Here is a 24,845-nt window from a genome sequence, read left to right as displayed (position 1 = left end):
ATAGCTGAAGATCTCTTGGCATACTATTTACTGGACATATCTTCTATTTTACATGTGTAAGTAATTGCTTAGCCTGTTCACAGATACATTACAAATTCATTAGGTTTTCATACTTTAATTTAAAAGGGGAGGGAGAAGAAGAAGAAGAATATATGTACTTAAATAATAAATTTGTGAAGACTTTAAGGTGTGGACAACACTTTCTCATTTTTTACTGCAACCGAGTAAGCAAAAACCCTGATCCACCATGCTGGAGTGGGTTTGGAGGAATTGGGAAGACACTACCACCGAAATGAAGTGTTTTCAGAGAAGGGATGAGCCAGCACAGGATCTGCCCATATGCCATCAAGCAACAGAATTGATCTGAGTCCCTTTGGTGCACTAGACTGGGAGCTGGAGCAGCAGAGCAGTCTCTGTTCTCCACACTCTGCCCTGGCTGGTGCTAGCAGTGAAGCTGTGGAAGGATGGCTGTGGCTATGATGCTCCATTAAGCCTCACCATTGCACTCTTGCACAGCTCGCTCTCTCTCTCTCTCTCTCTGTGCCCAAGAAATAATACAAATATAATGTTTTTTGTGATTAGCAACTAAAATTATTACAAAAATTAGTATATGCAGCTTCATTGAAAAAGGAGTGATTTTCCTTGGTTTCTGATAAAGAAATATGTATGTGTGTTATCAGCATTAAAAACACCACTAAAACCAGAATAAAAATACACTGCAGATTTAGACTGGCTTGAAACCTGGATAAATAAGATAACTGGGAATGTCTTCCGTTAATTTATCACAAAGACGTATAACTTAAAATCTGTGACAAAGGACACCTGATTAGCTGCCTTAGCTGAGGCAGAAAGAGTTCCTGTTTCTTTCAATCACTTTGTAGTCCTTCTTCCTGTTTCACTGATACGCTGTCTCACTTACAGATAACCTGAATGAACTAGTAAGTCATGTTTACTTTGTCAACACCGCACAGTTCAGTAATATAAACTATAGAAAAAGAAGCAAAGAATCCTCAGGAGGGGCCACATTTAAGGCAATACAAGCAAAAAGGAAGATATTGTGCAATGTGAGATCTTGATCGTTTTTACAACCACTTAGCTTTAATTAAGTTGTAATGTGCTCTGCTCTTAAAAGCCTTCAAGTTAGAGGACCTTGACCCAGGGTTTAGGACAGGAATGGAGAACCTGAGACCTGCAGGTGTTGCTGGACTCCAGGTCTCATCAGCTAGCATGGCAAATGGTCAAGGATGGTGGAAGGTGTACTATATTGCAACATCTGGATAGCCACAGGTTCCCTATCACTGGTTTAAGAGCATGAAAGCTCTGCAGCCAAATTCATGGGATCTGAATATTACAAAGCTGTGTCTGAAAAATTTAAAACTAACAGGTATTGAGGAGATGTCCATCAAACTTGCAGATGACACCAAACTGGGAGGGGTAACCGATGCTGCATTAAAGATGACCTTAACAGATTGGAGAACTGGGTCAAAACTAACAAAATGAATTTCAATAAGGACAAATGTAAGGTTCTACTCTTAGGCTGCACAAATATAATGGGGGACACATGGCTTGCCAGTAGTACATGTGAACAGGATCTAGGGGTCTTAGTAGACCACAAGCTTAATATCGCACCAGTGCGATGCAGCAGTGGGGGAAAGCTATTCTAGGCTGCATCAACAGAAATATTGTGTCCCAATCAAGGGAAGCAATAATACCGCTCTATTTTGCCTTCGTCAGGCCACACCTGGAGTACTGTGTCCAGTTCTGGGCACCACAATTTAAGGATATTGACAAGCTGGAATGTGTGCAGAGCAGGGCAACCAAGATGATAAAGAGTCTGGAAACCAAGCCTTATGAGGAACAGCTGAGGGATTAGGGTATGTTTAGCCTGGAAAAGAGGAGACTGGGAGAAAATATGATAGCCATCTTTAAATATCTAAAGTGCTGTCACATAGAGGATGGAGCAAGCTCTGGAGGGTAGGTCCTGAATCAATGGATTCAAGTTACAAGAAATGAGATTCCGACTAAACACCAGGAAGAACTTTCTGACAGCAAGAGATGTTCAACAGACTCCAATGAGAGGTGTTGACTCTCCTTCCTAGGAGTTTTTAAGCAGAGGTTGGGTGGCCATCGGTCATGCATGATCCAGTTGAGATTCCTGCATTGCAGGGGGCTGGAAAAGATGATTCTCAAGGTCATAGTAGCAAAGGAAACTTGCTTATGCCAGGCCAGACCATTTAGTCAAGTATCTCAGTGTTGTGATTGGCAGCATCTTTCCAATGCCACAGGCAGAAGTCCATCACCTGCAACCCAACCATTTAACTGGAGAGGCTGGGGATTTAGGCTGGGGCCTTCTGCATACTGCAATGGTCCTTTCTTTTGTCCTATCTTAGAGGCCTGTAAGTAGAGGAGACCTGGCCCAAGGAAAGCAGTAAGTGACACTGAAATTTTTAGTTCAGGTGGATATCCAGGTCTGCTGCTGAATGGTAATGCATAGAGGAAACACTTGTTACAAAAAATAAAGTTACGATTATAAATATATGTGGGTCTTTAAGGAGATCTAGAATTCTAATAAACGTTAGACCAAAAGAACAGGATGCTGCATTTTATGATCTATGAGATCTCTTTAAATATGGTAATCCTGTGGTATATACCTCTGCAGAAAGCATACTTCAGTGGAAATACCCAAGGTGCTTGACACGTGGTTGTTGCAGAAAATGGCTGTCTGTGTCAAGCAATTTGTCCTACTTTATAAGATTTGGTTAGGCTTAACATTTCATTTCCCCAAATTCTGCCACCCTGCTCCATATCACTGGCAGCCAGTTGTAGAGGCAAGGAAGTATTGGGGTAAATCTGGCAAAATTATACTGGAGTGGAGGTGGGTAACAAGATGACTGCATTTTGGGCAACAGGTTTTTATCAAATATTAAATCCATTTTCACCCTTTTATTGTGCACTGGGGGTGGGGAAGAATGCCAGCTCTATATGCTTTCATAGATCTACAACTGACAGGGCTTTGGTTTGGTTTGTGCAAGCTAAGCAATGGAAAGAGGGCTAATTGCATGTTTATCAACACTCACAGATAAATGTGTTTCAGCAACATGATCCCTTTCTTGCCCATACCTTTCCACAAATGTAGTTAAGCTCCCCACCCTGTCTGGCCTATTGCCTGTGAAGGCACATACCGCTGATATGCCAACAAGACACTTTAAACACAAACAAATGCACAGAGTGAACTAGAGAGACAGTGATACAATATCAGGCTGGGAAATGCACTCACAGGTAACTTTAGTACTAGAAACTGTATGTTACAAGATCAAATATGAAAAAATAAGTTTCCCATGGTTAATAGTCTAATATTAACTTACATGAGGTTTTGATATCAAGCATGCCACATTCAGGTTTTTGCCATTCATTATGCATTTTAGGAGATGCTGATGCTTTCAATGGTTATGCTTACAGCAATCACTGAAAGCACTCTTATTTCTGACAATTTCAAAGGTCAAAATAATGTAGCTTGATAAATCTAGCAGTGCCACATTTGAAACTTCACACCCATTTGCATTCCTTATACTAATTGCTGAAACTACATGCGAACATCTGCATCCCACATTAAAGCACACGATTCATGCTGTTGCCTCCCTGAAACACTTAATTTTAAAATTATTATCCACATAATCAGCATTACACCACTAAATAATTATCATTCATTGCACATGAAATCAAATGTTAATCTGAGCTATTTCCATTCTTAATAATTTAATTAGGGAGCTTTTAAGCAATTAAGGTCATGCTGCTGCACAACACAAGAGTAAAAAAGGTTGCTTGTAAAAAGTTGTGATCAAATTTTATTTGAAAGCTAAGGACGACATGCTCCAGAGCTTGATCACCTTACAGTGCACACACACTCACAGGTGCTGTTACTGTCACAGAAACTTCCCACACAGATACGGCACTCTGTCCTGAACATAGATGACATCAAACACCACTTTGCATAGGCAGCATGGACAGCTTAGCTGCAATGTAATAAAAAACAAACAAACCACAATAATCTTCAACAGTTTCAAGCAGGGCCACTAAAACTGTATTCATTACAGCATACAAAGCAAATTCAGCACACTACAGAAATATTCAACAGCCTATTCAAGAAGTGCAAAACCTGCAGCCAGTGATGGGCTCCTTTCAAATGCCCCCAAATGCCCATAGGAAACTACAGACTTGCCCACCAGTTTGCCTTTTGTTTCCCAAGCTCAAATAAGCTACCTGGCTCTATCACACAGTCTTCTGTCATAGCATACAACATGTTTGAGTCCCCAAGCACTGTTCCAAAGGAAAGTCCTCTGCGACAGTATCTCACCACTGTGGAATGTCTTCAATGATCCTTACGCAGTGAACGGACAAGCTCCCCCCTCTCTCCCTTACGCTCCCTCGCACAACTTGCAACCTACCTGTGTAATAGAAGATAAATGCATTCTCCAACTCCGGCAGTTCCCCCAAATCACCTCGCTCAGGCACTAAGGTAAAATGAGATGGTCTCGCTAGCCTATTCAGCTCCTTTGGTAGAAATACTGCCTGAGTCAGCTTTCGGCTATCGAAACCCTAATGCACAAAAGGCTCCACAGGAACCTGATTCACAACTTTCTCATTGCCCACACCAAATGCAGTCGTCGGCATCGCTAAGAGCCTTAAATGAAACATGACATCATTCAATTCAGGAACAGGACAATAGACACCACTGTGGGTAACTTTAAATGCACACTTCACTGAGCAACACACCACTAACTAGTCTCTTTAGGTGGGGGAGGGAGCGGCTTCCAACATTCTGATTGCTTTCCTTCAACCAGTGATTAACTCTATACAACACTGAGAAAAATGCAAAGAAAATATGAGCTGGGACAGATAAAATCAATGTCCTGTTAGTGCAGGAGAATAATAGTTTTAAAAGTACAGAAATGGGTAAATTGATACCCCTGAATTGCACCAACATGTGAAGACAGTTTTGGCATATTAAAAATGGCTGACGCTGCACTGCAAATTTAACAGCAACATTTTGGCCTTTAACTTTTTATCTGCCCTCCCCCACCACTGTAAAAAATAGAAATTAAAGATTTTCTTTAAATTAAAAGGATGCATTCTTGCTAATAAATAAATAAATATAATACAGAGAGGAGTTTGCATACACATATACCTGATGAAGGATTTACATTTTTCATATTTACACTTACATGTTCATATAAAACATGAACAGAAAACACTATAAATATTTTTAGTGGTTTTTTTTAAAAAAAATTCAAACTATAATATGCAGCCATACAACAAAATAACACCAATGCCAGGTTCCTTAAAGTAATGGTATCAGGGCACTTATTATGTCCAGTCCAGTTCTGCACTTCCCTTAATACCTGGATCAGGTACTTCTAAAATGTTAGTAATATCAAAACTACCAGGCCACAATTTCACAAATTTCAGTCTGTCTAATAATTGCACCACATACAGATGGAGCACACATCTTGAATGTAAAAGGTCTCCAACAATCTCATTGAACCACCATGGGTCGTATAGTTTCTGGTACACCTGTGGGAGATTGCAGTCAAATCCAACAATGCATATTCTTGCTAGTTAGTAAGTTTTGGAACTAACGACCACAGAGGTGTATTGCTGATAGGCAGAGACTCAGACCATAGAAATATAATTGGCAGAGAGGGCTCTTTATGAAGTCATTTCCCCTCCTCTCTGGAATGGGAAGAAACAAAGAAGCATTTCATGTTCCCCCCTCCCTTCCTTTGACCAGCAATGAGGGTAGACATGCCCTCTGCTTGCTCCAGCTCAGGCACATGCCTAAGACTGTTTCTACTGTAAATATACCGTATTTTTCGCCCTATAGGATGCACTTTTCCCCCTCCAAAAATGAAGGGGAAATGTGTGTTCATCCTATGGGGCGAATGCAGGCTTTCGCTGAAGCCTGGAGAGCGAGAGGGGTCGGTGCACACCGACCCCTCTCGCTCTCCAGGCTTCAGGAAGCTATCCGCAAGCAGTGGGAGAGCTGCGGGAAGAAGTTTCGCGGAGAGCTGCCTGGACCCAGAAGCCTGGGGGGCGCTGAGCTCAGCATCCCCCAGGCTTTGGGCTTCGCGCAGCTCTCCACAAGCCGTGGGAGAGCTGCTCAAAGTCGAGCAGCTCTCCCTCGGCTTGCGGATAGCAGCCTGTTCTGGGGGGGAAATAAATTTCCCCCCCTTATTTCCCCCCCCAAAACCTAGGTGCATCCTATGGGCCGGTGCGCCCTATGGGACGAAAAATACGGTAAGTATTTTACCTGCATATAGCCTCTCCTACATATTAAAACCCATCCCACAAAACCAACTATCACATATAGATTTCATAATATGCTCGACCTTGGCCTGACCCAGCAATGTTTTTTTTTTTTAATGTTTTTCCAGCAAAAGTGCATACTCAAACAGCACTTCATACGTTTTATCTATGCCTTAAGTATTGAGAGAATGTGAGTATGTCATACTGGTTTGTAAATTAAGAACCCTATTATCTTGCCTTGGTTATGTCAGCCCTTGGTGACAAGGCTGCATCCACCTTTGCTGCCTTCTACTTTATTCCCCGCCCCCAGCAGCTGATTGGGGCCTTCTCTAGTCTCCTATGAGGCTCTCCTCTCTGTCTGAAGGACAGAGGGGAGAGCTAGCATTCCTTGCTTCCTGTTCCATAGTAGCAAGATAACTTCCATCATCCAACCCCAGTTTCTACAACACCCCTCCCCAATTCTCCTTCATCCGCCTCATCTGTCTGAGCCTGCCAATCCATGCCTGATCCTGATAGGGCCTCATGACTGATGACATCACTTCAAGTTTAGGCGATCGACCTTAGAAACTCTCAAGCTGAGACAAGATATGAATCAGAGAAATTGAAAAACTACATTTCAAACAATGCACAATGGTCACATAAGGGACGTTGTCTCAAACTGTTCTGTGAACATCTTTCTCCAAGGTACATGTCAGGGCTCAGGTGTGCTCATTCAGCAGTTCTAAACCCTGCAAGCAACTCTCTCACTATGCTGATCTCCATTACCATGTGGTACACTGTGGACCAGAGGTTTAGGCACACTGAGTATCAGTTCATGTAGTTTTGTTTTTACATTAAAAGCTTAACTGGCAGCATGTGGAATTCCCACATAGACATGGTTTATTGCAACATCGAAATAAAGTTTTCTTTTTAATCTACAGTAAAGTTACCTTTACTACTATCCAATGTAACGACCTCTGAAAATTCACAGAATTGCCAGAGCAGGAAATGGAAGATGTGGACATTTATAAAAGGATATCCTATAAAGAAAGTATTATTTTGTCCAAATGGGATCTAAATTTTGTTTATTGCTGCAAGTCTCTATTATTATTATTATTATTATTATTATTATTATTATTATTAAAAAGCTGTTTGAAATGTTCAGAAATGTATGGTTTTGAGTGCCCCTTTGCCATAAAAATTAATCATGCTTTCAAAAACATATACATTTCCTAAATGCAAATCAACTATAAATGACCAAGGGGGATATTGTGGTCTCGATTTAATGATTTGCAAGCATTACGTTTCCTACTTCAGGAATCTTAACAAACCATAAATGAACTACAGTCAACTCAGGACCTTCTAGAGGACATTCTGACTTCTTCCCCAAAGTGCAGGGCAATGTATTAATAACCCTCTGCAATGCAGTGCAATGATTATTTAAACCTGTACATCATACTGCAGAGATTTCTATATAAAACAAAAGCTTTTATCTTGCTGATACGCTAAAAACCCAAGTTTTGTATACACATTGTATATACATTGATTCCAGTTTGCAGAAAATGCTTTCTTTCTTACTTTTAAAAGTTTAATAAGATCCTCGACAGAATACTGTTTGAAAACCCCCACCCACCCAACCTTATAGCCAAAATGATTCCAGTTGTGATCTGCAATTTTTCCACTATATTCCAAAGCACTATGGAGGCAAATACATTATCCTTCTAGTAGTAGACTGACAACATCACTGCTAATTCTAGGAGTGCAATATATTCCCACCATTAAGATCTATTTCCAGTTTGTTCTTTGTCAGTCACCTTATCTTCTTTCTCAGGATCATAACACAGAAATGCTAGAAAGGTTTATTTACACAATGCTTTTGTTACTTTTGTAAACTCTAGATTATGGTTCTGTTCATCAAAATGGATTTTTCCTCCTCTGCAACTTACAGCAAGAGAGGAAGGGCTCCCTCCAGACTTCCTGCAATAGACTTCCTCACTCACCCCTAGCTCAAAAGCTTCCTTCTGTGGAATTCAGTTTCCCCAAACCACCATCACTGAGTTCCATTTATTACCCTACTATTCTTTGAAGTCTGCACAGCTATCACTTCTGCAGCTGAAGAGATACGCTTTTTTATTTAAATTTTAAAATTTGTACCAAAGACTAGCTTGTCTCTTCAACAGCTAAACCAGGGGTCAGCAAACTTTTTCAGCAGATGGCCAGCCCACTGTCCCTCAGACCTTGTGGGGGGCCGGACTATATTTTTTTTGGGGGGGGGGATGAACGAATTCCTATGCCCCACAAATAACCCAGAGATGCATTTTAAATAAAAGCACACATTCTACTCATGTAAAAACACGCTGATTGCCGGACCGTCCGTGGGCTGGATTTAGAAGGCGATTGGGCCGGATCCAGCCCCCGGGCCTTAGTTTGCCTATCCATGAGCTAAACAGTTAAATGGCCAGTCACCTAGACTTTGCTGTTCCTTCTTTCCCATTCAATTAACTGCACTTCAGATATAACTGTACATGAAGACAAAGCAACTGACTTAGCCTCTTCCAAAGAAGATTACTCCACAACTTTATGGCAGTTCAAGTCCAGCTTTAGCCTGCCCCTGAATTCACAACACAGAGACATGTCTTCCTTCCCACAAGTTATCCTTGCATCAGAATGAATTCAAAGGGTGGTGTGGGATGTTCTATTCATGCTGGGCAGGGTAGACAGAACTCTCTTGGCTACCCAGTCACTCACCTTGTGCAATGCTTTAAAGACATTTGGAAGCACCAAGGTTGACCCACGCTACTTCTAAGCAGCAATGCTGGCGAACTTCATAATACAGTGGTACCTCAGGTTAAGAACTTAATTTGTTCTCGAGGTCCGCTCTTAACCTGAAACTGCTCTTAACCTGAAGCACCACTTTAGCTAATGGGGCCTCGCACTGCTGCTGCGCCGCCGGAGCACGATTTCTGTTCTCATCCTGAAGCAAAGTTCTTAACCTGGGGTACTATTTCTGGGTTAGCGGAGTCTGCAACCCGAAGCGTCTGTAACCTGAAGCGTATGTAACCCGAGGTACCACTGTATAAGTTTGTATGTGTTAAACTGAGCATCAACTTTCCAGCTAGAAAGCAAAGGTACAACACATGTGCAGTTGGCATTCATGACTACAGGGGTGTTTTGCAGGCATATGAACAAAAGTGGGGGAGAATCTTGCATTCAACAGCTAACTTCCACCCCTGAGAATTTTCAGAAAATGGTGATAAATACTAAACCAATTCTGACTTGAGGTGAAGGATCACTAATTGTCTCAAAACAAAGCAAAACCCAGATGAAGTGAAACTAACTCCTTCCCTGAATCCCCTTCTCAGCACATTCTGGAATAATAAAAGGATGTGAAGGGTTTGTGGCAACCACCAGTAATGCCCAGTTACCAATGACAACCAAAACTGGTTGACTCCTTTGGATTAGTTTGCACTTTTAATTAATAGCTGGGCTTGAAGCCTTGCCTCCAGCCTAATTCCTTACCTTACAAGCTTTTCAACCCACTAGCACTTAGGTCAACTCCATTTCCAAAGTATTCCCCACTTCCCAAGAGAAGATTTGGAAAAGATGTCGACTTGTTATGTTTTTGTAGAATACACCCTCCTTCCACTCACATTACTAATGCTCCTCCAGGTAGTCCAAACGCAGGTGATGGATGAGCATATGGAAAGAAGGAAATCTTAGAAAGAGAGCATATAATCAGAGGGTAAAGATTTTCCTAATCCTACACAGATATGAAATGATTTGGAATATGGTAACATTGCTGGAACTTATGTATCTTAGGAAACAGAAAAATTGGACAATTAAATTTCTAGAACAAGGGTCTCAACAAACAATGTTTGGGAATGACAAGTTCCTGGATAATATAAATGTTTATAAGTTATTTACAATGCTTTATTAATTGATCAGGTAAAATTGACCCACAAGGCAATTTCCTAAAACACGCCCACCAGTTGTCACTGGTGATGCCAACTGATAGGTGGGAAGGCAGCATTTAATCCTGCACCGGCGATGGGCACTGCTCCCAGCAGGGAAAAGGATCATGCAGCCAAGGCAGCCAGATTTAATCCTTGCTCATCAGCTGGGAAGTGAGGCTTAAATCCCTTAGCAGAAATGCTGTTTGAAGCAGCACACACTTCTCCTTTAAGTCAATGGGCTGGCAGCAGTGGAGTAAGGAAGAGGAGTCCCCCCCGCCACTGCCACTGACTGCCCACTTGCTTAAAGAAGCGCAAGCTGTTTCAAACAGCACAGTGTTAAACAGGGTAGTGCCTACAAAATCTACAACGAAGAACATTGCCTAGTTTGAACGGACTTAAATATAACTGCCGTATTTATTGTCTTAGGCATAAAGCAGCCAACTGTGCGAAAATAGTTTAAGGGGCATTGGCGAAGTTGCCATTTTTAAACGCAACTGCCCTAAACGTTCATGAATACATTCAAGTGGCACAGGGCTTTGCTGCATTCCACCCTGATCTTTCCTTACCCCATGGGTCGGCACAAGAAAGTCTTCCACACAAAAGTTTCCAACACAAATGAGTAACAGCAAAAACACTGACCACACAGAAAGGTCAAGCTGCTCTCATTACGTGTGCACAGCAGGGCCACAGCATGGTAAGCATCAGAAATTTTCCCGCAGATATAAAACACTACACTTTTTCACTTTACATTGTTGATTCTATTTTTTTTGTAACTGAAGGATGCATAATTAGGAACTTTCAGAGTATATTCATCTATTAGCATGAGTTACATTCAAGAGCAACAGACACAAAGCTTCCTTCCCCCTTATCTGAGGTAATGGACCATCCTGGATTAACTCAATAAACTAGAAATTTACCTCTGTTTTGCAATTTGCAACTAATTTATGAACTGATCAGTACTGAGGTTCAATCCTGCATTGCAAGCATGTTCTCAAAAGCCTTTCCTTCTTGTCTCAAACTTAACACTGAGAGGGTTAGTGGTGGCACAGAAATGTCATCTGTGATAGCGAAGTCAGAAATGGAGCTTGTAATGAGGGATGACTACTCCACATTTATGCACAAATTTGGGTTTCCGCTACCCTGATGTCCACCTTATATACCCCACCAGTTTTCATGTCAAATAAATGAATAGTTTTGCAAAAAAAAAAGAGGGATTCTTCAATTCATAATATACTGTGTGTTAGGCTGATGTTACTCCTTCCAAACGACATTTCTGACCTTTAGCTGCTATGGAAACAAGTTGCCTATATAGGCCAACTCTTTAATTATGCAATGATCCATTTTCAAAAGAAAAAAGGGGGTGTCCCAGGCTATCTGCTTGGCAAAAGACACTGAATGTTGAACACTGTTCGTTCTGTTGTAAAGACTTCTAAATTTAAGTGTGATGAACAGTACAAAAACAATGTATAATTTGCTGCACAATAAGGGGGCAGGAAAAACCCTACCTTTGCACACAGGATGCAAAGTGGGGTAATTCAGGCTACACACAGCAGGAATCTACCATTTTCAGCTGACTGCAATAGGTAGACTAGACCAGGGGTGTCCAACTTCCAAGAGACTGCAATCTACTCCCACCATAAAGAAACTGGCAGTGATCTACCCATTTTTTGATTGACCAAAGTTGTTGAGCTTTTTTGGGGGGGGGGACGGACAAAAGTTGTAGAGCTTTTTTTAGGGGGAGGGACCAGAGTTGTTGAGCTTTTTTTAGGTAGAGAGATCAGATTACTGTTTAGCCTTGCACAATGGAACATGAAATCAGAATAAAACTGCTTTTAAAAATGCAAAATACCATATCCAGATTGGATCTCACAATATTTCTATTCTTTCTGAGTGAAGAAGTGGGTTCAGGGAGGGGCCAGTACCCTCTCACTTTAAGATTAGAGCAAGGCACCAAAATCTTTTCTTAAACTTACTTGCCAACTGCAGAACATTTAATTGGTCAGTTTCCATAAGTAAAGTCCTACAAGAAAGACTCCATGACTTAAAAATATATATAGCAGAGAGCACAGTCACCAGGATACTTGAACAAGAATGTGGCACCTCTGGAAAGGACAAATGAAAGCCAATGGCCTGCTACCAATGGAAGAATGCTGCATTGGGCCACTAGGATCAAAGGAGTAAAGCAGTCAGTGAAATCAACAGGGACGCAATCACATAAATTGTGGGTAATTTGCGGGAAAACATAGAACTGAAGCAGCTAAAGAAAATACAGTGGACGCTCGCGTTGCAAACGTGATCCATGCGGGAGGCACGTTCGCAACCTGCAGTGTTCACAACCCGCAGTGCCGCGTCAGTGCACGCGCGGGTGGCGATTCAGTGCTTCTGCACATGCACAAAGAGTGATTTTTTTAGCCCTTCTGCGATGGACCGAAACCCGGAAGTAACCCACTCCGGTACTTCTGGGTTCGGCGTGATGCACAACCCGAAAACGCGCAACCTGAAGCGTCTGTAACCTGAGGTATGACTGTATAGTTGTGCCACATTATGATCATCATACAAAGACTGCTGGAAGTGGTGTCTTGTGTGATGATTTACCGTATCATAACACATCGTTCTGGCACGAAGAGTTTTCACACTGGTATCAGCCTCCTTCTAGAAGTAGTAATGCTAATTCTGGTTACATCACTGAAGAAATGAGATAATTGCTCCTTCTCAACTTTTAAAAGGAAACAAAAAGCCAGTAACTCTCAGCCTGTGCAGACGTTTCATTGCTGAACAATGCGGCACATTCACTACTGAATGAATCCCAGAGCATGGCGAGTCTCAGGGAGGCCACTAGACTGGTTATTATTGCACTAAGCATAACCCTCTCATAAGAGCTATTAGCTGGCATGCTTGGTGGAAAATCAGTGTTTCTCTGGAAGCAGCTGTTAACCACTACCACCCCACTTCAATTCTCCTTTTTATTTAAAAGGATAAGGAATGACTAGGCTTGGCATACTCCAAGTTTTCCATGAAAATTTTTATCTTTTAGAACTCTCTCTATGCAAATGATATATACAAAATATCTGGCCCAGAATCCAAAGAGTTGCTTACTGTGAAATACTTTTGCCCACCCACTCCCCATCTCATGCCATATAACAAACTGTTCTTTAAAGTACCCTATGTTTCTAAAGCAGTTTGTCATGCCATATACTTAAGCTTAGGAAACACAAATCTAAGGCCGGCTGGATGTTTGGAACTGCTTATACAGTCTCTTTGGGTCCCAGACCTGCCAAAATTCAACTTTTTTGCTTTGGTACTAGGTAAAGATTACGGGTTTTTTAAAAAATTTATAATGCAAGAGTAGTGAGCAGAATGAACATGTGCATTAAGGACAGAATCATTTATCCAGCAGACTTCAGCTTTGCATTATTTCCAGCAGCAGTTCACAAAGAGTCTAGCTGTTGTATATTTATTTTTAAAAGAGCTTGCCTCTTTGGCAGTGAAATAAGCCAGCTAAGCAGTGACTGCATATAGACAATGCAGCTACAAAGCCACAGATCAAGTTCAGTAAAGCCTGTAACTGTATCCAATAGTTACATTTAATTATACAAACTAATGAGGGAATACATACCTTGTATGTATATTGCTTTAACTGTTCAGCACAACAAATAAACACAAAGTGTGGTGTACTCACAGCAAGAGAGATTTTGATCAGATGTGTATGTAAAAGGTATATATGCAGCAGTGATCATGCTAAAGCAAGAGCCCTCTCTTAATTTTTGAACCTTCTGCCTTGCACTGCAGTCCCACCTGTTCAGGAGGGACCCCATATCCTCTGGAAAGAGTTACTGGGGGGGGGCGTACAGGGGAGGAAGGGAAAAATCAGTTTTGCAAGCTGCCTTTCACTCACACAAGCAGTGGAGACAACTCACTAATTAATTAATAGAGTTTGGAACGCAGCATTCAAAATCTTCTTGTAACCTTGCATCTAGTGAGGAATGCTTTGTCTGGAAGCAAAAAATGGCATCCTATTATAGTTGCAAGGATTGTGGAAAGCACCAGACAAAAGGATTATGGATCAATTTGTAATTCCAGAGCCCTTGGCTTTGGTCAGAATTTACTAGCAGCACAAACTGTCATGGAATGTGTGCTCCATCTGCTTCTTGTTACCTTCATTCATGAGAACTGCCATCTAAAAATGATAATTCCAGAGTATTTTTTTCCATATACATACAAAGCTTGATAAAAATTCAAATGTCTCTTTAATATGATTGGTAAAGGACATTAACCCTAATGGGACATTGTAAACGCAAGTAGTTTTGTGATACCAAACTCACTACTGCCACCACCAATGTAAATGCTTTCCCTAAAACCTTAAATTATATAAATTATAAACACCTGCATTTCCATAGGTTTGTATCCTTTACATATGGCATCTCCTTTTTATAGGGCACTAAGTGTGCCAAAATGGGGGCAACAAGCAAAGTCATCATTTTGACATTAGCCATTCTGACCTCAAGATGACAGTCAGGATCTAAGACACTGATGCTGATGTAGAACAAAGTGTGAAAAGGGTTCACTTCTGTCTGTCCTGAGACAACTGCACTGAGAAGTACAGTGGAGGAAAGTATCATGGTGGCAGGCTAAGGGTTTTTTTGGGGGGGGGGGGCAATTGCCCTTCATTCCTCTTTACCAAGTTCATCAGGTAAAGGAAGAGGAAAATAGACACCTAGCCTCACTAAGCAGGAGTTAAGAGGTGGCTTCTCTCTTTTGGAAGTATGGGCAGAATGAACATGCGTCTCTTGAAATTGACTGAGGGGGGTTGGAGAAGCTGAATGAGGTTTGAATGTTTTTAGCTAAGTTAGTTGAAGACGAACTGATTTGGAAGGTTGGGAGTTTCAGAAAGCTCAGATCTCTCTCTGCCATGAACCATAGCTGTCAACTTTTCCCCTTTCTTGCGAGGAATCCTATTTGGAATAAGGGAATTTCCCTTTAAAAAAGGGAAACATTGACAGCTATGCCTTGAACTCAAGTTTGTGACCTTGGGCAAGTCACTTGCCATTCAGCCTCACTAGTCTGCCTTCTGCAGACCAGGTAGTGCAGAAGCAAATGTGGGATCAAAGGTAGCAATTGAATGTTTAGCCCCCACCTCTGCCTTGCACTCAGATTGTAGTCTTGGGCTATTCCATTCAATGCCACAAGCCAAAGAGCAGTGATACCATCCCGAAAATATTTTACATAGTTTTCAGCTAAAAGGAATTGTCATTATGCGATGGCTGCATTTATCCCCAAGGATATCGAACTCCTTTGGAAGAAACTTCCAAGATGCTATTATCTGAAGACTGAAATGCTTATTTCTGGACAATTATCAGGTTTCTTTCCTAAGCTTTGGTTACCCCAAACCCCTTATTTATTTTCTTAGACTGTTGACTCTATAACACACACACACACACACACACACACACACACACACACAAAATAAGGGCAAAAGCAAAGCTGCTGCAGTGTGTTTATAACCTTTTTGAATCTATAAATATTACAAGCAATAGGACATTGTTTTCATATATTTACATCCTAATCCATGCAAGTTAAATGGGACTTGTTTCCAAGGAAGCAAGCCCAGGACTGAAGGCTTTTGGCAATCACAAGAAAGTAGGCTATGAAAAGGCATAAAAGCTGAAGCTCACTAAACGCAGTTATATGCATTTTTGAGCAAAATCCTTTCAAACGTGCTTAAGACACACAGTTATAAAAATGCAACACAGTACGTGTAAAGATGCATAAGAGGAGAAAACAGACACAGAGGAGAGTTAACAAGAATCAAAGGAAGTACAAGAAAAGAATTGCTTACCCTACAGATGCTTCCTCTGCAACAAACAAGCTCATTTTTCACAGGGCTGGATGGGTAAGCCTACCCACACTCCATTAAATCAATTGTTCATTCTGCAAATTGGCTTAAGGCTGCTCTTGGGCATTTTATACATAGAGATGCAGCTGCCTAGAAATGCATCTGCAAAGTGAGGCAAAAACAAACAACACCACATTCACATACCGATGAGAAAGAAAGAAAGAAAGAAAAAAAGAAAGAGAGAGAGAGCGCACACCCACGGGATCGCTAATGAATTCTCCGAAAGAACCAGCCTAAATGGCTATTCACTGAAAGGTGTTCAACACAAGATTAACAAGTGGCTAAGAGCCACCCTCTGGTTTTGATTTTTAAAGCTGCAGTTTTTTGATACCACTGCTGGCAACCAGCCACCACTGCAGGCCTCAAAAAGTAGTGGAAAGCTTAAAAGGGGGAAAGAGCCTGCCGGGAAAATTCTTCTAAGCCTGCAGCTCTGCAGCACTCTCGTTCTTTACAATAAGGAAGAGCAAGAACCCTCATCCCATCGCCAGTCTTTCAATGCAAACTCTAAAAAGGAAATGTAAGGAGGTCTATGTGACGAATCACTTAGCCCAGCTCTAATATAGTAAATATTATGACCTGAGTATTCTTGCAAGGTTTGAACATGTGGGCTACTCTTAAAAATAAAACCACACACATACACACAAATATCAAATATGCTCTCGCCAGCAGCAACATGGGTAAAACAGGGGAAGAGAATGAAGATAATAAAGCTAAAGAAACAGATTTTCTCAGGTATTTCTCCTGTTTCAGGAACTGACGAAGGGGAAGTTCCATAATCAAAGATCAACAGCATCAACCATCAAAGAAATCTTTATATTTTACATACATTGCAATTTATGGACAACCACTTGTTTCAGTCTGACATAAACCACAGTCCTTTATGTACACAATGTAAATAAGGTATGCTGTGCTAATAAAACGAGTCCCCTTTCCCTTAACAAGCAAAGACACAAACCTACCGTATTTTTCGCCCCATAGGGCACACCGCCCCATAGGACACACCTAGTTTTTTTTGGGGGGGGGGAAAGAAAGAAAAAAAATTATTTCCCCCCCAAGTGCGGGGCTGGTGCGGGGGAAGCATGAGCTTCCCCCGACCCCAGCCCCGAGAACAGCCTGCTATCCGCAAGCCCAGCGGAAGTCGCGCCGGTCTCCCCAGGCTTGCGAAGAGCTGCGCGAAGCCCGGGACTGCAGGCAGCTCTGCGCAGCCCTCGGGAGCCCGGCGCAAAGTCGCGCTGGTCTCCTGAGGGTTGCGCAGAGCTTCCTGAAGCCTGGGGAGCGAGAGGGTCGCTGTGCACCGACCCCTCTCGCTCTCCAGGCTTCAGCGAAAGCCTGCATTCGCCCCATAGGACGCACACACATTTCCCCTTCATTTTTGGAGGGGGAAAAGTGTGTCCTATAGGGCAAAAAATACGGTAATAAATATATGGTTTTACAATATAAATTACAGTGGAACAGCTTTCCTTTCATATGTTTTACAGTCATGCATTTCATTGCTTAGCTCTGTCTATATTTTAGAATACTCAGCTTTATTCTTCTTGGAAAAATTATCTGTGTAATTTCCCTATTAACTTTTATCTTAACTGCTGTCACACTAAAAGAATTCTGTAGAAGGTTTTAGAAAATGTGAGTTTAGGTTAGTTTCCAACATATTAAATTGCTGTGATTTAATGTTCTATGTGTCTTGCGAGTCAAAGGAAAACAAAACCAAAAAATCCTGTAAAACACTAATGTCTTGTGTATAGATGAAATCTAAAGTTCAGCGCTGAGACTTGAAGAAAGTTTCCAAGTTTCAGTAAACTGGTCATAAGACACAAGTTTATTTGAAAGTTCTTTTGCTTGTTACATTTGCTGGAAAAGTGGGGAGATAAATAGTTGCCTTTAGGTGGCAAGAAAAACAAAGTCAATGGTAACTTTTTAGAAAATGTTCGACTAACTCAGCCTTGCCCAGCCTGGTGATCTCCAAATGTTGCTGGCCATAATGACTGGGGCTGAGGGGAATTTTAGTCTAAAACATTTTGTTTGGTGACTGCTGCCTATGTCATAATCTCAGAATTCCAAATCTGCCCAGGGTGCCAAAAAAACTTGTGACAACCAGATAGTATATTTTCACAACCTGGTTTAGTCCATAGGAGCCAACTCCTATGGGCTGAGGTCCCATTGCCCTCCATAAAATATTTGAGGGGGCTGTGCCCCTAAGTTGATGGGCATTGCCATTCAAATGGGGTGTGTGTGCTGCATCTTGTGATTAATTATACCTGGGGCCCCCAATATTTTATTCAAGTTGGCACCACTGTATAGAGAGGAATAGGATTCTCTAAAATTATACCCTCAAACCTGAGTTTTAACCAAGCTTAGCAAGTGTCACAATAGTGTACTTAAACCAGGAAGAGAAGGGTGGGATGCTATTTTCTTTAATCACAAAATAAACTTTCTGTATTCAAACTAAATAAGCCACCAGTGTTTAGGCTAAACATATTTGATAGAATTATTACAAAAGTAACCAAAAGAGAGAAATGTTTGGATATTACATTCAGGGCTGTTTTGTTGAGAAAGAAAAAAGTGATGACTTTAGATAAGAATCATGTGGATGTCCCAGCACAATCCTGCGCTGGAATGTTAAGACCATCACATTTTTCTTTCCTCAGTTCTCAAATATATTCAGTAATTATTTTAACCTGAACTTTGCATGGCCTTAAATGTAAAAAGCAAGCACACAGAACAGCTCTACTCAGTGCTATTTGGGTGGTATAATAAATAGGCATGATACTTGAAAATATCAACTAACTTCAAGCTGAGGACAGGAGGAAGTTCCTTGGCAAATAAAGTTATATTGCATCATTACATGCTACATTGTGATGAAAGATTAATGACAAATCCAGTCCAGGAGGGATTGTTGTTTGAGGAGTGACACCAGACAATTCTTAAAAATACTCAATTAGGAGATTAAAATGACTGATCCCATTTTGATTCATACCATAGATTCAGGTTCTTTAGTCTGAACAGGTAGAACACAACACACTGCCATTCAGCTATCACTTTAGCTGATTTAAAATTGGTGTTTACTTATTCTTTCAAATTTTAAATCCATTACCTAAACTGATGGACAAATGTATTATAAGAACACAACAAAGGCAAATAGTCTACCTTCATACTTTCTTTTACTGTTCAGAGTAATCTTTGTCTAATCTTGTGAATGCAAGATACAATTAGAATTAAAGGAAAATAAATCAGATGTTAAAGCCATTACCAGCAAGGTTTCCTCAATGACTTGTCACAGGAGCCTTTCTTAAACCTTGACGTGACCTCAAAAAAGATGCTTGGTCTTGATGACAGCACCGTTTCCTTAACACGAGAAGTCTTCACAGTGATCCTAAGGACACGACTATCATCAACAAGGACTACCATCAAAAGATAAGTCTTACCATTACTTGTTGCAGGGGTGGGAGCATGTAATTTTCCAGATGTTGATGAACAACAATTCCCACCAGCTCCTACTCTTGGTCACGTTGGCTGAAGCTGATGAGAGCTGGTATGTAACATCTGGAAGCCCACAAGTTTCCCATCCCTGGACTACTGAATGGCCATGTTCAGCCAGTCATATCTCAGCTCATTCAGATAAGATGTACAACAACCTCTTGTCCCTGTGTGCTGCCCACTGATCATCAATGAGTACTAGGCACGATGGCTATGCTTTGCCTCCACAGCTGGAGGCGGTTTGCTTCTGAATGGCAGTTTCTGGAAACCACGAGAAGGGAGAGTGCTCTTGTGCACTGCTTGGCCACTGTGAGAACAGGATGCTGGACAAGATGGACCACTGACCTAATCCAGCAGGCTCTTATGTTCTTAGGGAGTCTTAGATGTACCTACTTCAGGGTTGTTGTGAGGATAAAACTGGGGAAGGGGCGAACTGTGTTCATCACTTTGAGCTCCTTGAAAGAAAAAAATGGGAGGTATGTTTTACATAGGACTAAGTAAAATTTCTTCATTGAGGCTTTAGAATATCCATTTAACTTTTAGATATAAGATTTCAAAGGAACCAAGATGCGGTGCACAATGTCTGAGTTTTAAAGGAGCCAGAACTCTTGCAATATCTATTACAACTGAAACCAATACCCTAAATGAATATTTGTAACAATTGTATCTCCCAAGGCTGAAATATAAAGCAGCAAATAATTTTGCTTTTTTGGCAGATGGCTAAAATACCTCTAGCTCTGAATCTTTGAACTGGAATTCTAGTTTATTCCATGTATCAAAGTCAGTCCGCCAAACACAATAATTAAATGCCTCCAGAATAAAGGAAACTTGCCAGAATTTCCAAGTTCAATTGAAAAATAAGCATCAACTTGCATAGTCAAGATGCAGCAAAAGAAGTTGAACTTTATACCTCAAGTTATAGATGAAAGCAGATGCTAATATTTTTGTTTGTGCTGTCTCCATAGGAACGAAAAGTAACAAAAGATGAAGATTTCCAAAGAACAGTTATCAGGTTTGATTTAGTACCTCCAGTTCACACGTACTAATACTTCCCTTGAGTCACAAATATTGAAATAATGTGAAGAGAAGCAACAAAGACCCATTTTGAAGCCTCCCAGTTATCCCTAATCTGAAATATTACTTCCCTCTTGGGCTGGTCCCAATCTTTTAGATAAAAGTTGGACCATAGCAGTTAATGCCAACTTAAACACAGATACATAGTTATGTCCAGGGGATCTGGACTGAGGGATCTAGCCTTCAATAATACTGATCTCATGGGGAGAATCCCATTCACCTCCCAGTCTCAGGAAGCTGGCCATGCCGGATCTATGTGTATGCAGCTGTTAAGGCACACCTCTGCATTATTTAGGATGAATGCATTGTTGGGCCCAGTAACATATACCCCCCAAAACATTCCTCAGATGAAAATAGGGACATTTCTCACTCTCCTCCCAAACTGTCTCTCCTTGACCCCTCATTTTTTGTCCCTCAACCAGAGCATTTCCACCACCACTATACCAATGGGCCATGGCACCAACACCCTTCATAATCCTGAAAACCCCTTAACCCCGATTTTATTTTATTCATTGGTAGATTTGCCAAAAGAACAACACAAACCAATAAATAAAGTTTAGAAAGGGGCAAGTTTTTTTCTGGGGGTACGCAGGGGTACGCATACCCTAAATATTTTGTGAATCTAAGTTTTGCCTCATATTTCAATATGAGTAGGAAAATGAGAGTACCCCTAAAAAAAATTTAAGAAAAGAAAGCAGTGTGTGTGTGTGTGTATAAAGACTCTTCCTTTCTTCATGCCCAGGGTGTCCCTGCCATCTGCCAGCTTCTCAGAGCCGGTGTGTCACAGCCACTACTGCTGCCTTCGCTCAGAACAAGCACCAGCTCATTCTCCACCCCGAGCTCGGTGGGAAAAATAGGGACATTTTGGGATCAGATCAGAAGCTGAGGTGGCTTTCATACTTCCAGAACCTTCCCTAGAAAATAGGGGCACTTGGAGGGTAACATGGCATCAAGAAAAGTTGTCATGTTATTGGCAACCAACTATATGTACCTCCATGCAAATGTGTGCAAAAGAGGACTGGGGGGGGGGGGGGAGAATACCATTCTTAGGTGCTCTCTATATACAGCACCTCTCATCACAGTTTGTCTGCTATAAGACCCAGTTCACACCTTACTGCAAAAAAGAGAACTTCAAATAAATATGAACTAGTTAATACTATGGGTACAGGATCTGACTTCTGCATTATTCTATGATTCTATGTCTTACAGCAACCCAACTGGTATGCCACCATCTACTTTATTTTCCTCATTCTCCCTCAAGTGGGATGAGAATTGAGCTGCAAATATAGTTGGCAGAAAAAGAATTCTGCTCATCCCAATAGTAAACTGCACCAATGGAATACATATTCCTTACACTCACAAACCCAAAGCCCAAGTAAAAGGACTACAATTAGCTGTTGTGGTTTTCAAAAAAAGCTAGTAAATTGTAAGTCTTACAATTGTCAAATTACTTAAAGAAAACACTGGATGTACCTTGAAGCTTTTTGGGGGGGAGGGGGAAATCCAGCATGGAGGTTTTCTGAGGTTCCCACCTCTATGGTTTGCTATATCAGCTTGTCAGTTCACCTTAAATTTGAAAGTTAACGTAATAGCGACTATACCTCCAAGCCTGATTTGCTGAAGAAATAACAGTTTAGTTGTTTGACCAATCTCACAGAAAAAACATATGCTTTTCTATTAATATTTTATTGCTTATAAAACATCAAAGTTGGCTGCCTTCCTACTTTGTCAGCAAGCAACAATTTCCCCCTTTTAAGCTAATTCAAACCACAGGGAGCCAATTAAAAAAAGTGAAGCTTAACACAACTATTTCCTTCTAGTAATCTCTCTAAATTTAGGGTTTATCAGGCCTTATGGGGTCTTCTTTCCAGAGCAATTGGCATTTATTCATTTAACTACCATGTGTATAGCTAAGGGAATGAAACAAGTTCAAACGTTACCACTTGACTTCAAATTGAGAAAGACAGAATTTATTTAAAACACACTTGAGATTTCTTCTGAAAAGTTTTTCTTTTAATACAAGGAAATATGTTACAACATTCCTTCTTCCTTTGTCAAAAAGGGGCTAAATTAGTATTTTGGCAGTCACCAAAGGCTTTTTCCAGTAATATTAAATTTTGCCATGTTATAGGATATGGACACTAAAAGGCTACTGAAGGCTAATGTTGCTGTTATTTTAAAAGAATCCTTAGTTGTTGTTTTTTAAGGCAATGATGTGCTTCAATGAGGTAATACGAAAACATTTCCCCATTTTTTTGTTTTCGTTTTTCAGTGAAAAAAAAGTTGGGAAGGGGGAAACAGAAGCATATACAGTCGTACCTTGGAAGTTGAACAGAATACGTTCCGGAAGTCCGTTCGACTCCCAAAACGTTTGAAAACCAAAGCATGGCTTCTGATTGGCTGCAGGAAGCTCCTGCAGCCAATCGGAAGCCCCGCTGGATGTTTGGCTTCCAAAAATAGTTCGCAAACCAGAACAGTCACTTCAGGGTTTGCAATGTTCAGGAGCCAAAACGTTCGGGAACTAAGCTGTTGGCCTTCCTGTTGGCCTTCCAAGGTACGAATGTATTAAATTCTTAGTAAATCCGGTGAAGTTTCAACTTCTGTTTTTTATTTATCTGATGTTTTTAAAACAAAAAGCACTTTTATCTGTCCTGACCATGCAAAATGAACTCAGTAATCTCAGCAAAGGAATGCAAACACCACCAATGCACAAGATGGACTGCAAGTCCTGTGTTAAAGCTATCCAAAGCTTCAAAATTTACATGCAATTGCATACTGAAAAACTGCATGCAACTGCAAAATGCATACAATTATTATTATTATTATTTTGCATTATGTGAGGAATGTAGATCTGCCTCTTTGCCGAGACACTTTCATCTCTGCTTTAATTTTAATTTAGTACGTGCAGAGAAAGGAGATACAATTGAATACACAATAGCAAAGCGCTTTTTGGCCTGAGGGCAGAAGCTTCCATACCCCTGGGCTAAAGGTTAAAAGATTCTGATAAACCTTCCTAAAATAAGCCAATCACAATCAGAGAACAAAGTACTGTGTTGCATGAACACAAATGTTTATTTGAGCAGCTAACAACCCTTTTTATATAATTCTTTTCCATTTTGTTTGCATTACATTTTCGACTCAGAAATAAAGCAGAATGGAAAATAAAGAAACCCTACAAACATGTGTGTGTGTATATATATATATATATATATATATAAACTTGGCAAAGAGGAAAGTGGGACATCCAACAATTTAAAAATTGTTCTCTATGGTAGAATTGACTAGATGTCAAAATAAACTGTTTTTAAAAACACCTTCATGTGGTAGCAATTTTATCCAGCAAAAATCCTTACTTGAAGCAAAGAATTCCAAACAACAGAGCTGCATAACAAATTTCCAAATCACCCATGATGTGTAACAGGTGAAAACACATGAGCTGTGTTATTTAGATTTGTTTAAGGGAACCTATAAAATGCTTAGCCTCCAATAATTTGTTCAATATCAGATCTAGTTGGCTATCTTTAGAATAACAATTGGCAGCTAACTGCAATACAGTGGACGCTCAGGTTGTCAATGTGATCCATGTGGGAGGCACATTCACAACCCACAGCACCACGTCTGTGCACATGCGGGTTGCGATTCGGTGTTTCTGCGCATGCGTGGCCGCCGAAACCCGGAAGTAACCCGTTCCGGTACTTCCAGGTTTCAGCACATCCGTAACCTGAAAAAACGCAACCTGAAGTGTCTGTAACCCGAGGTTTGACTGTAATGAAACTCTCAGGGCTGCATCGCGCATTACAAAATTTGTTCGTAGAAGGCTGTTTAATGAAGAGAACAATGCTATTGTTGGTATTTCACAGATTGATGCTCACAGCTTCCCTCCCCATGTCCACAACAAAAACAAACAAGCCATCAGCATATGTAGTAATCAGATTATCACATCATTTACAGGCTACTCAGACAATATTTTTTTCAGAGGTGCCTTCTGCCTAGGAATTCTGTAAACATGTGAGGAGAGTCAGAATCTACAACACGTGGAAGCTTTCATCAGTGACAGCTATTTTTAGCCACCTATATACAAATCCAAATTGCTGCTAAGAAGGGTAAACAACATAGTAAATTCATGGCTATTTTTAGAAAAAGGTATTTAGCATTGCACTTTGACATAT

At 40.8% G+C, this 24,845-nt stretch overlaps 1 protein-coding gene across 6 annotated transcripts in view; it reads right to left on the bottom strand.

Annotated features, from left to right (window-relative positions):
• The window catches only part of LOC308473090 (pleckstrin homology domain-containing family G member 1-like), a 104,797-nt gene that overhangs the window by 39,103 nt on the left and 40,849 nt on the right, over positions 1 to 24,845 (bottom strand). Inside the window, exons 1-3 of one of the 6 annotated variants that reach the window (XM_080998356.1) lie at positions 19,996 to 20,048; positions 16,072 to 16,230; positions 3,910 to 4,013 (exon numbers count right to left, since the gene is read on the bottom strand). The exons of 2 other annotated variants lie outside the window; for them this stretch is intronic. In XM_080998356.1, coding sequence (XP_080854482.1) covers positions 3,910 to 3,976 — 67 coding nt within the window. In that variant the 5' untranslated portion in view covers positions 3,977 to 4,013; positions 16,072 to 16,230; positions 19,996 to 20,048. Of the gene's footprint in view, positions 1 to 3,909; positions 4,014 to 16,071; positions 16,231 to 19,995; positions 20,049 to 24,845 lie in introns of those variants that run through there. 3 more of the 6 variants (XM_080998357.1, XM_080998358.1, XM_080998361.1) reach the window with 3 other exon arrangements.

This window comes from Podarcis pityusensis (assembly GCF_964106645.2).
Source record: "Podarcis pityusensis genome assembly, chromosome: 3".
Lineage (NCBI taxonomy): Eukaryota > Metazoa > Chordata > Lepidosauria > Squamata > Lacertidae > Podarcis > Podarcis pityusensis.
The sequence above is the reverse complement of the archived record's forward strand: the minus strand, read 5'-3'. Positions and strand labels throughout refer to the sequence as shown.